Raw genomic sequence first — 15,624 nt, forward strand, 5'->3', positions numbered from 1 at the left:
AGCGCTCCTAAAGCTAGTGGCGTTTGCTACCAAATAAACCTGTTGGACTTTAACCTGGTGTTGTGAGCCTTCTTACTGTGTTCCCAGGGCTGCCAGATAAGGCGCTGGGGAGCTGCAGTTCCCAGTGCTGCCAGACAAGGCGCTGGGGAGCTGCAGTTCCCAGTGCTGCCAGACAAGGCGCTGGGGAGCTGCAGTTCCCGATGCGGCCAGGCAGGGCGCTGGGGAGCTGCAGTTCCCGGCGCTGCCAGGCAGGGCGCTGGGGAGCTGCAGTTCCCGGCGCCGCCAGGCAGGGCGCTGCGGTTCCCGGCGCTGCCAGGCAGGGCGGTGCGGAGCTGCAGTTCACGGCGCTACCAGGCAGGGCGCTGCCGCCGGCGAGCCGGAGTGGGGTTGGCTGTTGTGCTCAGCTCCTTGGAGACGGCAATGGAGAAGTATCAGAAGGTGAAGGTGGTGGGCCGGGGAGCCTTTGGGTGAGAGTCCTGTTTACCTCCCTGCTGAGTGAGAGTTAATGAGGTGCTGCGAATCGGTCTGGCCCTAAAGTTAGCAACTCACAGTTTGGTTTGACACTGTGGTCATGTTACGAACACTGCTGAATCTAGTCAGGCTTCATTGGACTAATGAGCCACTTCAGTTTAGGAGACAGGAGTTTAAATCCCACCATGGCAGCTGGGGCATCCACCTCACGGTGGCACAGTGAGGTAGTCCCTGCCTCACAGCGCCAGGAACCCAGGTTCGATTCCCGGCTTGGGTCACTGTCTGTGCGGAGTTTGCACATTCTCCCCGTGTCTGCGTGGGTTTCCTCCGGGTGCTCCGGTTTCCTCCCACAGTCCGAAAGATGCGCTGGTTCGGGTGCATTGGCCATGCTAAATTCTCCCTCAGTGTACCCGAACAGGCGCCGGAGTGTGGCGACTAGGGGATTTTCACAGTAACTTCATTGCCTACTTGTGACACTAATAAATAAACTTTTTAAAAAATGACTACATAAATACAGTGGCTATCAGAACAGGTCTGTGCCGGGGAATTTTGGAACAAGTAACTCCCTGACTCACCAAAGCCTGTCCAGTATCTACAAGGCACAAATCAGGACTGTGATGGAATACTCCCGACTTGCCTGGATGCATGTACTTCCAATAATGCTCCAAAGATGTGTGGGTTAGGTAAATTAGCCATGCTCAATTGACCCGTAGTGTCAGGGGGGGTTAGCAGGGTAAATATGGAGGGTTACGGGTCTGTTGTTGGTGCAGGTTTAATGGGCCAAATGGTCTCCTTCTGAACAGTAGAGATTCTATGAAGAAGCTTGACACCATCCAGGACAAAGCAGCCCACTTGATTGCCACCCTATCCACAAACATTCACTCCTTCCACCACCAACGAACAGTGGCAGCCATGTGTACCATCTACAAGATGCAATGTAGGAACTCACCAAGGTTCCCTAAGCAGCACCTTCCAAACCCACGACCACTACCATCTAGAAGGACAAGGGCAGCAGATATCTGGGAACTCCACCACCTGGAGGTTTCCCTTCAAGTCACTCAACACCGCCGTTCCTTCACTGTCACTGCATCAACATCCCTAACAGCACTGTGGTTATACCTAAACCTCAGGGACTGTAGCGGTTCAAGAAGACAGCTCACCACCACCCTCTCAAGGGTAGGGACTAAATGCTGGTCATGCAGCAATGTCCAATTCCTGTAAATTAATTTTTAAAAATTGTATTCCAAATTTATTCAATTAAATGTATCGGTTATGGTCACCATGAAGCTACCATGTTGTCATAAAAACCAGGCTGGTTCACATTAGGGAAGGAAATCCACCGGCCTTTACCAACTGGGCTACAATCCCACCACACCTCCTTGAGGGGCAGCTCTTGATTTGATTTCATTCATTATTGTCGTGTATTAGCATACAGTGAAAAGTCTTGTTTCTTGCGCACTATACAGACAAAGCATACTGTTCATAGAGAAGGAAAGGAGAGGGTGCAGAATGTAGTGTTACAGTCATAGCTAGGGTGTTGAGAAAGATCAACTTAATTTCAGGTAGGTCCATTCAAAAGTCTGTTGACAGCAGGAAAGAAGCTGTTCTTGAGTCGGTTGGTACGTGACCTCAGACTTTTGTATCTTTTTTTGGACACCTAAAAACTTGAAGCTCTCAATTATTTCCACTTTGTCCCCGTTGATGTAGACAGGGGCATGTCCACTACTACACTTCCTGAAGTCGATTTTTGTCTCCTTTGTTTTGTTGACATTGAGGGAGAGATCATTGTTTGAGATCCGACCCACTATGGTGGTGTCCTCAGCAAACTTGAAATTTGAGTTGGAGTGGAATTTAGCCATACAGTCATAGGTGTATCAGGAGTATAGTAAGGGGTTGAGGACACAGCCTTGTGGGGCACCGGTGTTGAGGACGATCATGGAGGAGGTGTTGTCTATTCTTACTAATTGCGGTCTGTGGGTTGAGAGGTCTAGGATCCAGTCGCAGAGGGAGGAGCCGAGCTCCAGGCCACGGAATTTGGAGATGAGTTTTGTAGGAATAATGGTGTTGAAGGCTGAGCTGTAGTCAATAAATTGGAGTCTAACATAGGTGTCCTTGTTATCCAGGTGTTCCAGGGTTGAGTGCAGGGCCAGGGAGATAGCATCTGCTGTGGACCTGTTGCAACGATACGTGAACCTTAGTGAATCCAGGCAATCTGGGAGCCAGAATTGATTTGTGCCATGACTAACCTTTCGAAGCACTTCATAATGATGGATGCCACCGGATGATAACCATTAAGGCACGCTGTCTGGCTTTTCTTTGGTATAAGGATGATGGTCATCATCTCGAAGCAGATGGGGACCTCAGATTGGTGTAACAAGAGGCTGAAGACGTCTGTGAATACCCCTGCCAGCTGATCCATGCAGCAAGTGAGTGCTCGTCCAGGTACCCCACCTGGGACAGTCACTTTCCGTGGGCTGACTTTCGAGAAGGCTGATCTGACGTCTGCGATGGTGACCTCGGATACTGGTTTGGCTGAGGCTTCCGGGGTGGAGGGCTTCCTCTCACTGATCTCTTGTTCAAAACGGGCATAGAATAGTTGAGTTTAGGCGATGGGGTTTAAATGATGGCCTTGCCAGTGATGCCCATATCTGATGGTGAGAAATGTTATCTTTCATCTTGTAGGTTCACTGAATGAGATGATGAAAATGGAAAGACTTGTGTTTATATGGTGCTTTTCACAATCACTGGACCATCTCAGCCAGTGAAGTTCTCTTGAAGTGTCGGCTCTGTTGTAATGTATCAAGTGGAATAGCCAATGTGCACACAGGAAACTCCCACAAACAGCAGTGTTACCAGTTAATCTGTTTTTGTGATATTGGTTGAAGGATAAATATTAGCCAGGACACGAGGGAGAACTCCACTGTTCTTCTTAAATAGTGCCTTGGGATCTTTTACATCAACCAAACCAGTATCTGAGGTCACCATCGCAGATGTCAGAGCAGCCTTCTCGAATGTCAACCCATGGAAAGCGTCTGGCCCAGATGGGGTACCCAGACAAGCACACAGATCCTGCATGGACCAGCAGGCAGGGGTATTTGCTGACATTTTTAACCTCTCTTTACACCAGTCCGAGGCCCCTATCTGCTATTTGAGAACATGCAGATGGGTCTGGGTTTCACATCTCGTTCCAAGTATCTTTGACAGTGCAGCTCTTCCTCAGAACTGCGCTGGAATGTTAGCCTTGATTTTTATATGCAAGCTTTAGAGTGGAACCTGAAATCGCAACCTTGTGACTCCAAAGCTACTAATCTAGCATGGAGATGTTGAGGGACGATGTAAAACAAACATGGAAAATTGAAATAACGTGTTGGAAATTGCACAACAGATCAGTCAATGCCTAAAAGAGTAAGACAGATTCATCTTTCGTGTGGTGCAGGTTTGTCTGGCTGGCATAGATGGGGCAGGGGATCTTCAGGACTCTTTAATTCTGACGAGTAATACCTTAAAATGCTAACACTTTTCCTTTGGATATTGCTGACTCATTGTGTGTTTCCCGCTCACCTGATGAAGGAGCCACGCTCTGAAAGCTTGTGACATCAAATAAACTTGTTGGACTTTAACCTGGTGTTGTGAGACTTCTTACTCTCCCTAGGGAACGTTGGACTTAGAAGCAGGAATAGACCATCCATCCCGTGAGCTTGCCCTGCCATTCAATAAGATTATGGCTGATTATGAACAAAGCATCGTAGCTGTGAGGGACAGCTCGGTGGATAGGATATTGGTATGAAGATAGGCTGGAAAATTGGGCGGGGATCCTGGATTCAGGATTCAATCCTGGACCGGGGGGCGGCGCGGGCTTGGAGGGCCGAAGGGCCTGTTCCTGTGCTGTATTGTTCTTTGTTCTTTGTTCTTTGATCTGGGTTGTGGTCTCAGCTCCACTTCTTTTCTGCCCCCCATAACCCTTGACTCCCTTGTCTGTCAAAAGTCTATCTAACTCTGCCTTGCTTACATTCAATGACCAATCACCACTCCTTTGTGAGGAAGTGAAATCCACATATTAATGACCCTCTGAGAGAAAACACTTCACGTCATCTGTCTTAAAAGGGCGACCTCGTATTCTTAAACTGTGTCTTCTAGTTCTAGTCTCCTCTTGTATTTTCTGTGTCTTTTTTAAGTGTGGATCTCCTGTTGTTCTAACAACCAACACTCGCTTTATCTATTAATAGTCAGGGAATCACCAAGTATGACATGACTTTACATTATAGAGAACGAGATTGATGTTTGTCAATTCTGAGGGAGGGTTATACACGAAATGTTACCTTGTCATTTCTCTTTACAGACACTGTCTAACATGCTGAGTTTTTGCATTATGTTCTGTTTTTGTTGTTCTCTTGGTTGACTAGGGCAATAATTAGTACTTATCCTTTAAGAAAATTCTCAAGGATGCACATTGTATTAATGCCTTTGCACGCATTATTGATCAGCTGACCTTGATGAATAACAAAATCAATTTTGCGTTGATATAATTTGCTGAAAAGTTCTGCTTTTAAACATTCAGCATTGGGTTGTGTTGTTTTTTTGCAGTCGCAATCAGGGGAGAATGGCCCTCTGCTTTTGGAAGTTTACTATGTCAGGCCATTTAAAGCCAATTTTGTGATTGCAAGTCCAAAAAAGAATTGAAGCTGACTCCCTGAAAAGTCACACCAAGATGCTGCAGAGATAGTGGTCAACTTAGTTCTGGTACAGTCATCAGTGAACATCCCCATCTTAAACTTCTAATGGGGAGAAGGTCATTGATGAAGCCGCTGAAGATGCTTGGGCCTCGGACATCACTGTGAGGAAATCCTGCAGTGATGTCCCGGAACTGAGATGACTGACCTCCAATCACCACAACCAGCTTTGTTTGTGCCAGGTATGACATCCAGTGAAACACTGTTCCAGTGCTGACGGAAATAGTAACTAACTCCATTCATGGTGGAAAGTCTGGGAGTTTTCTTTAGTTTAATTTTCCATACGCGAATGAGACATCAGAAGCAGAAAGGACATTCCCTACCCATCCAGCTTCAATAAATAAGCCACACTGCTACCAGATCTCCAGCACCATTAGCTTTCTGCCTCAGTGATAGTCATGTGAAGAATGGCTTAAACTCAGCAAATTCCAAGCAGAATTTTTAGGAGGTGGAGAAATAATTACCTTCTAGTTTTTTTTAAGTGGAAGGTAATGGTTGAGCGGCACAAAATAAACTATTACGTGGGGTAAGTAATGGCGTAAGTCATTCACATTGTGGTCTGAATTTTGTGGTAGTGATGATGGTACAACCACCAGCATTCACTGTCGTAACTCCTCTGAAACGTGCAGCAACTCCTGGTATCTGCGCATGTCCAGTTCAGTGATCCAAATGTTGTTGTCATTGATTCTACCCTTCCCTATGACAGTGCTGGAAATGCAGTTCCCTTTAAGAGTATACAGGATGAGCTTCGGAGTGAGTTGAAAGCACACAATGCTCATTGAATCTTGTGCTTAAGGGATGGGTTTTTTCATAGTAGGAGATGGCTTCCGGATGGGAAGAGGATTTGGAAGTTGAAACTGGTATTTGTATTTGATGAGATAGTATAACAACAGTTATGAATCACAGAATATCTTCTGGTGCCTGATACAGTAAATGGATAGCCACTTGTTAAACACTCTACAGAGTGTACTGTTGAAGTTCTTCCCCCACCCCCTGCCAGTCTGCAGTCTATTAGAAATAGAATTAGAATTAGGAGATAGGGGCTGGGTGGGATTGTGGTTGGTACAGACTCGATGGGCCGAATGGCCTCCTTCTGCACTGCAGGGATGCTATTCTATGAAATCACTGAACTAATGACAAAAGTCTGAGATCAGGTACCAACCGACTCAAGAACAGCTTCTTCTCTGCTGCCATCGGACTTTTGATTGGGCCTACCATATATTAAACTGATCTTTCGCTACACCCTAGCTATAACTGTGACACTATATTCTGCACCCCTTCCTTTCCTTCTCCCCAGCGTACTCTGTGAACGGTATGTTTTGTCTGTATAGTGCACATGAAATATTACTTTTCACTGTATCCCAATACATGACAACAGTAAATCAAATCAAAATCAAATCAAGAACTTGTAGTCTCAAAGTACAAACCTTTGAAAAAGTTGCACCTTTTTAAAAGGAGTATAACTGGATGTTTAAACAGCATACTAAGCTTATAATTACTACTGAGACATCAGTCTGGCCCTGGAAAACTGTTATATTTGTGGAATGATGTGGAGATGCCGGCCTTGGACTGGGGTAAACACAGTAAGAAGACTTTAACCTGGTGTTAAACTTCTTACTATATTTGTGGAATGTCAAATTTCTCCATTATGGTTAAAAAAAAGTAACTTTATAAAAATTGTTTTTTTTTAAAGTTCATGAAATTTCAGCTTCTGCCTTAATCTTGTGTGTGCTTCAATCATGTATTTCATTCTCTGTAAAAGCTAATTCAAACAGAAAGGTATTATTACCTTTTACTGTCTTGTTTGCTATCTGTGAGAATACTTCAGTGTGGTTGGCTGTTTGGCAGTGTCACTGTTGCTAGATGCCTGGAGACACCCTTGATTTGGGAATTGATTCAAATTAACATCGGCACAGGGAAAATCCACTCAACAGAGGTGTTTGTGGGCAGCATCCTTCAAGGTCAGTGGCAAGCACTGTTACTTCACTGCTGACCATGAAACCCTGGCCGTTAATTCCAGGATCAATGCGCTAAAGTAATATTCTACTTATAGTTGATGCATTACAGTGGTGCATATTTGCATTAAGTTTCAGGTCTAAAGTCTTGGACCATTTGTGGTGCGCAATCAGGCTGATGTAACCGTGGCAACTTTGTTCTATTCCTATTTCCTTTTATTCATTTCTTTGTCCTATTGGAAGTTATTGGTCTCTGCCCAAGACCACAAGGAACTACAAAAGGTCATGAATGTAGCCCAATCCATCACACAAACCAGCCCCTCATCCATTGACTCTGTCTACACTTCCCGCTGCCTCGGCAAAGCAGCCAGCATAATTAATGACCCCACGCACCCCGGACATTCTCTCTCCCACCTTCTTCCTTCGGGAAAAAGATACAAAAGTCTGTGGTCACGTACCAACCGACTCAAGGACAGCTTCTTGCTGTCAGACTTTTGAATGGACTTGCCTTGCATTAAGTTGATCTTTCTCTACACCCTAGCTATGACTGTAACACTCCATTCTGCACACTCTCATTTTGTTCTCTATGAACGGTATATTTTGTCTGTATAGGACGCAAGAAACAATACTTTTCACTGTATAGAACATAGAACAGTATAGCACAGAACAGGCCCTTCGGCCCATGATGTTGTGCCGAGCTTTGTCTGAAACCCAGATCAAACTATTTCCTCCCTATCATCCCGAAGTGCTCCATGTGCCTATCCAATAGCTTCTTAAATGTTCCTAAAGTTTCTGACTCCACTATCCCTGCAGGCAGTCCATTCCACACCCCAACCACGCTCTGAGTAAAAAACCTACCTCGGACATCCTTCCTATATCTCCCACCATGAACCCTATAGTTATGCCCCTAGTTACCGCTCCATTCACCCGAGGAAATAGTCTTTGAACGTTCACTCTATCTATCCCCCTCATCATCTTATAAACCTCTATCAAGTCTCCTCTCAACCTCCTCTGCTCCAAAGAGAAAAGCCCAAGTTCCCTCAACCTTTCCTCATAAGACCTACCGTCCAAACCAGGCAGCATCCTGGTAAATCTCCTTTGCACTCTTTCCAGTGTCTCCACATCCTTCTTATAGTGAGGTGACCAGAACTGCACGTAATATTCCAAATGTGGTCTCACCAAGGTCCTATACAGTTGCAGCATAACCCCCTGTTAATGAACGCCAACACACTATAGGCCTTCTTCACGGCTCTATCCACTTGAGTGGCAACCGTCAGAGATCTGTGGATATGAATCCCAAGATCTCTCTGTTCCTTCACATTCTTCAGAACCCTACCTTTGACCCTGTAATCCACATTCAAATTTGTCTTACCAAAATGAATCACCTCGCATTTATCAGGGTTAAACTCCATTTGCCATTTTTCAGCCCAGCTCTGTATCCTATCTATATCTCTTTGCAGCCTACAACAGCCCTCCACCTCATCCACTACTCCTCCGATTTTGGTGTCATCAGCAAATTTACTGATCCACCCTTCAGCCCCCTCCTCCAAGTCATTTATAAAAATTACAAATAGCAGAAGACCAAGCACTGATCCCTGTGGCACTCCGCTGGTAACCGGTTTCCAGTCTGAAAAATTTCCATCCACCACCACCCTCTGTCTTCTGTTAGATAGCCAGTTACCTATCCAATCCGCCAAACTTCCCTCTATCCCACACATCTTTACTTTCTTCATAAGCCGACCATGGGGGACTTTATCAAACGCCTTACTAAAATCCATGTATATGACATCAACTGCACTACCTTCATCAACACACTTAGGTACCTCCTCAAAAAATTCTATCAAATTTGTGAGGCAAGATTTGCCCTTCACGAATCCGTGCTGACTATCCCGGATTAAGCTGCATCTTTCTAAATGGTTGTAAATCCTTTCCCTAAGGACCTTTTCCATCAACTTACCGACCACCGAAGTAAGACTAACTGGCCTATAATTACCAGGGTCATTTCTATTCCCTTTCTTAAACAGAGGAACAACATTAGCCACTCTCCAGTCCTCTGGCATCACCCCCGTGATCCCGTGGACAGTAAGGACCCAAAGATCAATGCCAAAGGCTCTGCTATCTCATCCCTTGCCTCCCAAAGAATCCGAGGGTATATTTCATCAGGCCCAGGGGACTTATCAACCTTCAGTTTATTCAAAATTGCTAGTACATCTTCCCTCCGAACATCTACTTCCTCCAGCCTATCAGCCTGTGACACCCTCTCTTCCTCAAAAACATGGCCCCTCTCCTTGGTGAACACCGAAGAAAAGTATTCATTCATTACCTCTCCTATCTCTTCTGACTCCATGCACAAATTCCCACTGCCGTCCTTGACCGGTCCCAACCTCACCCTGGTCATTCTTTTATTCCTCACATAAGAGTAAAAAGCCTTGGGGTTTTCCTTGATCCGACCCGCCAAGGACTTCTCATGCCCCCTCCTAGCTCTCCTAAGCCTCTTTTTCAGCTCACTTCTTGCTAACTTGTAACCCTCCATCGAGCCAACTGAACCTTGTTTTCTCAACCTTACATACGCTTCCTTCTTCCTCTTGACAAGACATTCAACCTCTTTTGTGAACCAGGGTTCCCTCACTCGGCCATTTCCTCCCTGCCTGACAGGGACATACCTATCAAGGACACGCAGTATTTGTTCCTTGAAAAAGTTACACTTCTCATTTGTGCCTTTCCCTGACAATTTCTGTTCCCATCCTATGCTTCCTAATTCCTGCCTAATCACATCATAATTACCTCTCCCCCAATTGTAAACTATGCCCTGCCGTACGGCCCTATCCCTCTCCATTGCAATAATGAAAGACACCGAATTGTGGTCACTATCTCCAAAGTGCTCTCCCACAACCAAATCCAACACTTGGCCCGTTTCATTTCCCATTACCAAATCCAATGTGGCCCCACCTCTTGTCTGCTTATCCACATATTGTGTCAGGAATGTATGTTAATACATGTTAATACATGTGACAATAAATCAAATCAAATCAAAGTTTGTGGAGGTGAAGAATTTGGAAGGGCTGTTCTTAATTCTGCTCCTACCTGAGTGAGTATGTTCTGAGCCAGGTCCCCAAGATGCACCAGTGGCTGCTGTTTGACTTAAGTGAAACTTAATGGTAAAATTAATTTAAATTTTACAGCTGAGGTTCTTCACTCTGGTGAAGAACCACCTATTCATTGTAATGTGCGCTGGAGCTGAAAAAACTTGGCCGCTGTGTGGCTGGTGAGGCACAATGGTGTCTATGAAGCCAAAGCACTTTGGCATTCCAGCTTCATCAGTGTTGGTGGCTTTGATTTATGGGAAGGGAAAATGGCACACTGCATTTACCTGTATGCACACTGTCACTTTCTATCTCCGTACAGTATTGTTCATCTGTGTTTGCGGAAAGCTGACCAAAAGCTGGTGATCCTCAAACAGATCCCCGTGGAGCAGATGACCAAAGATGAGAGACTGGCCGCTCAGAATGAATGCCAAGTACTTAAGCTTCTCAATCACCCAAACATAATTGAGTACTATGAAAACTTTCTGGAGGACAAAGCACTGATGATAGCCATGGAATATGCACCAGGTATTTAAGGATTGAAAGGGTAAAAATAATATTCAGCAGCATTTTCACATGCATGTGTCAGATTTAATTGTATTTAACTAGCCCGCTAACAGTCAAATAATGGCCAGGTATTGGAACAAATCAGCCCTTTGAGCCTGTTCTGCTATTTGGTTAGATCATGACTGATCCATAGGATCCCTACAGCGCAGAAAGAGGCCATTCAGCTCATTGAGTCTACACTGATTCTCCAAAAAAGCATCCCACCCAGGCCTTCACCTTCGTCCTATCCCTGTAACCCCATGCATGTACCAAGGCTAATCCAGCTAACCTACACATCTTTAGATAGTAAGGGGCAATTTAGTATGCTAATCCACCTAACCTGCACACCTTTGGACTGTGGGAGAAAACGGGAGCACCTGGAAGAAACCCACACAGACACAGGGAGAATATGCACACTCCACACAGACAGTCACCCGAGGCCGGAATCGAATCTGGATCGCCGACAATGTGAGGCTAACCACTGTACCACCGTGTTGCTCCTAATCTGATCAGTGAAGACTAATCTCTACATTAACTCAATCCACCCACCTTGGTTCATACCCCTTAATACGCTTGCGAACAAAAATCTATCAATCTCAGTTTTATCGCTCCTGAAACCTGGCCTGGATGGCTCAGCTTTGAGCTAATCTCATTGAACCATTGTGAGGGAGGCTTGGTTTCCTTTGGAAATTAATAGATTTATTTAAACTGCGGAGCACATTTGGAGGTCAGGGCCAGTCCAGGATTCACTGTGCATGTGTAGATGTTCAAAGCTTAGGCTTACAATTTTCTCATTCTGATGTTGAAAGCTGCACAGACCAACAACATAAAAGCAACACATCTCGGAGGACTTAGAACTCGGCCCATCTAATTGAATTAGGTCAAAAGCAAAATACTGTGGACGCTGGAAAATTAAAATTAGAACAGAAAATGCTGGAAACACACAATAGATCTGGCAGCATCCGTGGACAGAGAGAAACAGTTAACGCTTGTAGCCTTTCATCAGAATTGCGAATTGTATTGATTTTGAAAAGGTGGCACAGCGGTTAGCACTGCTGCCTCTCAGCGCCAGGGACCCGGGTTCGATTCCCGGCTTGGGTCACTGTCTGTGTGGAGTTTGCACGTTTTCCCTGTGTCTGCGTGGGTTTTCTCCGGGTGCTCCGGTTTCCTCCCACAGACTGAAATTCGTGCTGATTAGGTGCATTGAACCGAACTGGCGTCGGAATGTGCGCCGAGAGGAATTTCACAGTGACTTCATTGCTGTGTTAATGTAAGCCTTACTTGTGACTAATAAATAAACTTTAACTTTTGAAAAGGAGGAAAATAGCTGCTTTTAATCCATAGCTGATGATCAAGGTAACTAGCTCAGGAATATTAAGAGTGCTATGCACTCGCTAAACAATGTACTATGGATAATTACAATATCGACCAGAGCTGTAATTAAACACTTGAAGTCAGTTGGATGAGGCAGTTGCTGTGGATTGAAACGTTACCCTTTCATCTCTCGTGTTTGAATCTACTGCAAATGGCATTTTGAATGAGTTAGAATCGGAGATTGAAATCATGACTCATTTGCACATTGCAATCAACATGGAGGCTAGGATGAAGTGTATTGTACTTGAAACTGAAAGATCACAGATGGGTTGTTGAGGAACAATATCAAGCTCAAGAGGTAGCGAAGGAGCGGAAGCGATTGATATATTGGCAGCGCAGCCACCGTATTTGTGCAAAATAGTTCCACTTGGCAGCAGTAATATAGTGAGGGTATAAATATAACCTTAATCCAGGCGACAGGACTGACCTAACACCAAAGCAAAGCAGCTTGTGGCTTTTGCGGGGAAGGAATCTCACTTCACTTCAGAGATAGCTAGAGAGCCTCAACTCTACACTTTGCAGTGTGGAGTAGTAACCAATTTACTGAAACTTCTACATTTGTGGTGTAAATGCAACCATAAAGAAGTTGCTTTGGCAACTATCTTAAGACACTCCAATACCTTTGAGGGGCTTGATGTCAGCAATTTATTGTCAGTAACTCAAATATTGCAAGTTCTTCTATATGGAATTCACTGTGAATCTTTTGATTTCAGGAGGTACTTTGGCTGAGTATATACAGAAACGCAATTCCCTGTTGGATGAAGAGACCATCTTGCACTTCTTTGTGCAGATCCTTTTAGCCCTCCATCATGTGCACAACAAACTTATCCTGCACCGAGATCTGAAAACACAAAATATCCTGCTCGATAAGTATCAGATGATAGTGAAGATCGGCGACTTTGGCATCTCAAAGATCCTAAGCAGCAAAAGTAAAGCCTACACAGTAAGATTATCTTTCTGGAAAGCTTTGTCATCATGATCAACAATAACTCACATCTATATCGCACCTTTAACATAATAAATGGAGCAAGATGCTCGTAAAATGAAAGCTGGACAAATTGGGAGGTAAAGGCATAGAGTCAAAGAGGGAGGTTTTTGGAATTGGATTCATAGAGGTTTACAGGCCCTTCGACCCAACTTGTCCATGCCGCCCAGCTTTTACCACTAAGTTAGTCCCAATTGCCCGCATTTGGCCCATATCTCTCTAATACCCATCTTACCCATGTAATTGTCTAAATGCTTTTTAAAAGACAAAATTGTACCCGCCTCTACTACTGCCTCTGGCAGCTCGTTCCAGACACTCACCACCCTCTGAGTGAAACAATTGCCCCTCTGGACCCTTTTGTATCTCTCCCCTCTCCCCTTAAACCTATGCCTTCTAGTTTTAGACTCCCCTACCTTGGGAAAAGATGTTGACTATCTACCTTGTCGATGCCCCTCATTATTTTATAGACCTCTATAAGATCACCCCTAAGCCTCCTACGCTCCAGGAAAAAAAGTCCCAGTCTATCCAGCCTATAACTCAAACCATCAAGTCCTGGTAGCATCCTAGTAAATCTTTTCTTCACTCTTTCTAGTTTAATAATATCCTTTCTATAATAGGGTGACCAGAACTGTACACAGTATTCCAAGTGTGGCCTTATTAATGTCTTGTACAACTTCAACAAGACGTCCCACCTGCAGCAGGAGTGAAGGCAGCCTGCTGACCAGTTTGCCCTGTTGTCTTGGATGACCCTGGTGAGACAGGGTGTTTAGACAGATGTTTGTTTCAAGATTTCTGCACTTATCTAATTCTGGCCTCTTGAGCATCCCTGATTTTAATTTCTGCACCATTGGTGGCTGTGCCTTCAGCTGCCTGTGCCCTAAGCTCTGGGATTCCCTCCCTAAATGTCTCCATCTCTCCACCTCTTCCTCTTTCTTTAAGCTGCTCCTCAAAACCTACCTCTTTGACCAAGCTGTTAGCCACATGCCCTAATTCCACCTTATGTGGCTCAGTGTCTAACTATGAAGTGCCTTGGGATGTTTTATAATGTTAAAGATACTATATAAGTGAGATTCTGTTTTTTGGTTGTGTGTGTGAGATCTTGCTGTGTACACAGGTGGGTCTGGCTATCTATTCCTCGCACCGACCGTGAGAGCACTTTAAACAGAAAAGATTGAGGGGAAGGAGAAGAGTTGGGGAGGGGGAGGAGGCATAGAGAAATAGAGGGAGAGCTAAACCTTCTTTGCTGCAGAAGGCAATGGAAGCCAGGTTATTGAGTGTCTTTAAGACAGAAATAGATAGGATCTTGATTAATAAGGGGATCAGGGTTATGGGGAAAAGGTAGGACAATTTGGATGAGAAAAATATCAGCCATGGTTGAATGGCGGAGCAGACTCGATTGGCCGAGTGGCCTAATTCTGCTCCTATGTCTTATGGTCTTATATAAATATAAGATCTTGTTTCCAAGTAACTGTTTAAATTCCTTCTTTTTTAAACAAAATAAGGACTCTTTACAAATTGTTGAAGCATTCTACATTCTAACTATTCTCTTTTCTAAAAGTATTTTCTTCTAGTCATCACCACCCTTGTGACTATCTTAAATATATCTTCCCTCATTTGGCAGTTATTGAAGTGAGGCGTTTTTCTGCTTTGTGTGTTTGAATTGAATTATGGTGTGGCTGTGGCCGTTAACTGAGCTATCTCACACTCGGGCTAGAATTTTCCATTCCGGGTCTAAATCCCGGGGTGGGGTGTTTCCTGCTGCTGAAACCGGTGGGGAATTTGCAACCTATCATGTGATGCTGGCCTAATTAATTATGCAGTCGGGGGTTTCCCAATATTTCGCACAACGAGGCAGGATGGATGGTGCCTTCATATCCAGGCGTCCGGACCTCGGCTTACCCACCGTTAAAGGAGAAGATTGCCTGTCAATCCCAGGATCCTCTTGCCCCCAGATTCAGTGACGCATCCCTCAATGTGCTGCTCAGTGCAGTGGAAGCCAGGAGGGGTGTCCTGTACCCAGAGGATAGAAGGAGGAGGCCACGCCATCAGACCAAACCCTGTTTGGCAGGAAGTCTCTAGGGAGTTCAATGCCCAGAGTGTCTAACAGAGGACTGCCCTGCAGGGCAGGAAATGGTGGAATGACTTCATCCGCTCCGTCAGGGGTAAGTGAACCTTTTCAACTGCTCTCACTGAATGGTACAGGGTATATGGAGCTCAGTAATAAAGGCACCATCCATGAGGCCTATTCATGAAAGAGCTGCTCAACATGATAAGGTGATGCCTCATAGCTCCAATGCAGTCCATCTAGTCTGGAGGTGGAGAGACCATTGCGGCTCCCTCAGCTCAGAAGCTGTTTGTTTGAGATGGGGGGGTTATGCATTGAAAGCACCAGCAAGCAATGCTAATGACACGCCTCTGTGATCATTATCCTTTTATCTGCATGGGCCCCCTGCGCTGGCAGGTGCTGCCCCAGAATCCTT

The 15,624-nt window shown here is 45.0% G+C and overlaps 1 protein-coding gene across 1 annotated transcript in view; it reads left to right on the forward strand.

Moving 5' to 3' along the window:
• Positions 1-384: 384 nt before the first annotated feature.
• The window catches only part of nek8 (NIMA-related kinase 8), a 71,481-nt gene continuing 56,241 nt past the window's right edge, over positions 385-15,624 (forward strand). Inside the window, exons 1-3 of the mRNA XM_078224830.1 lie at positions 385-467; positions 10,562-10,767; positions 12,873-13,102. Of these exons, the coding sequence (XP_078080956.1) occupies positions 421-467; positions 10,562-10,767; positions 12,873-13,102 (483 nt within the window). The 5' untranslated portion in view covers positions 385-420. The remainder of the gene's footprint in view (positions 468-10,561; positions 10,768-12,872; positions 13,103-15,624) is intronic.

Source organism: Mustelus asterias, chromosome 12 (genome assembly GCF_964213995.1).
Source record: "Mustelus asterias chromosome 12, sMusAst1.hap1.1, whole genome shotgun sequence".
Classification (NCBI taxonomy): domain Eukaryota; kingdom Metazoa; phylum Chordata; class Chondrichthyes; order Carcharhiniformes; family Triakidae; genus Mustelus; species Mustelus asterias.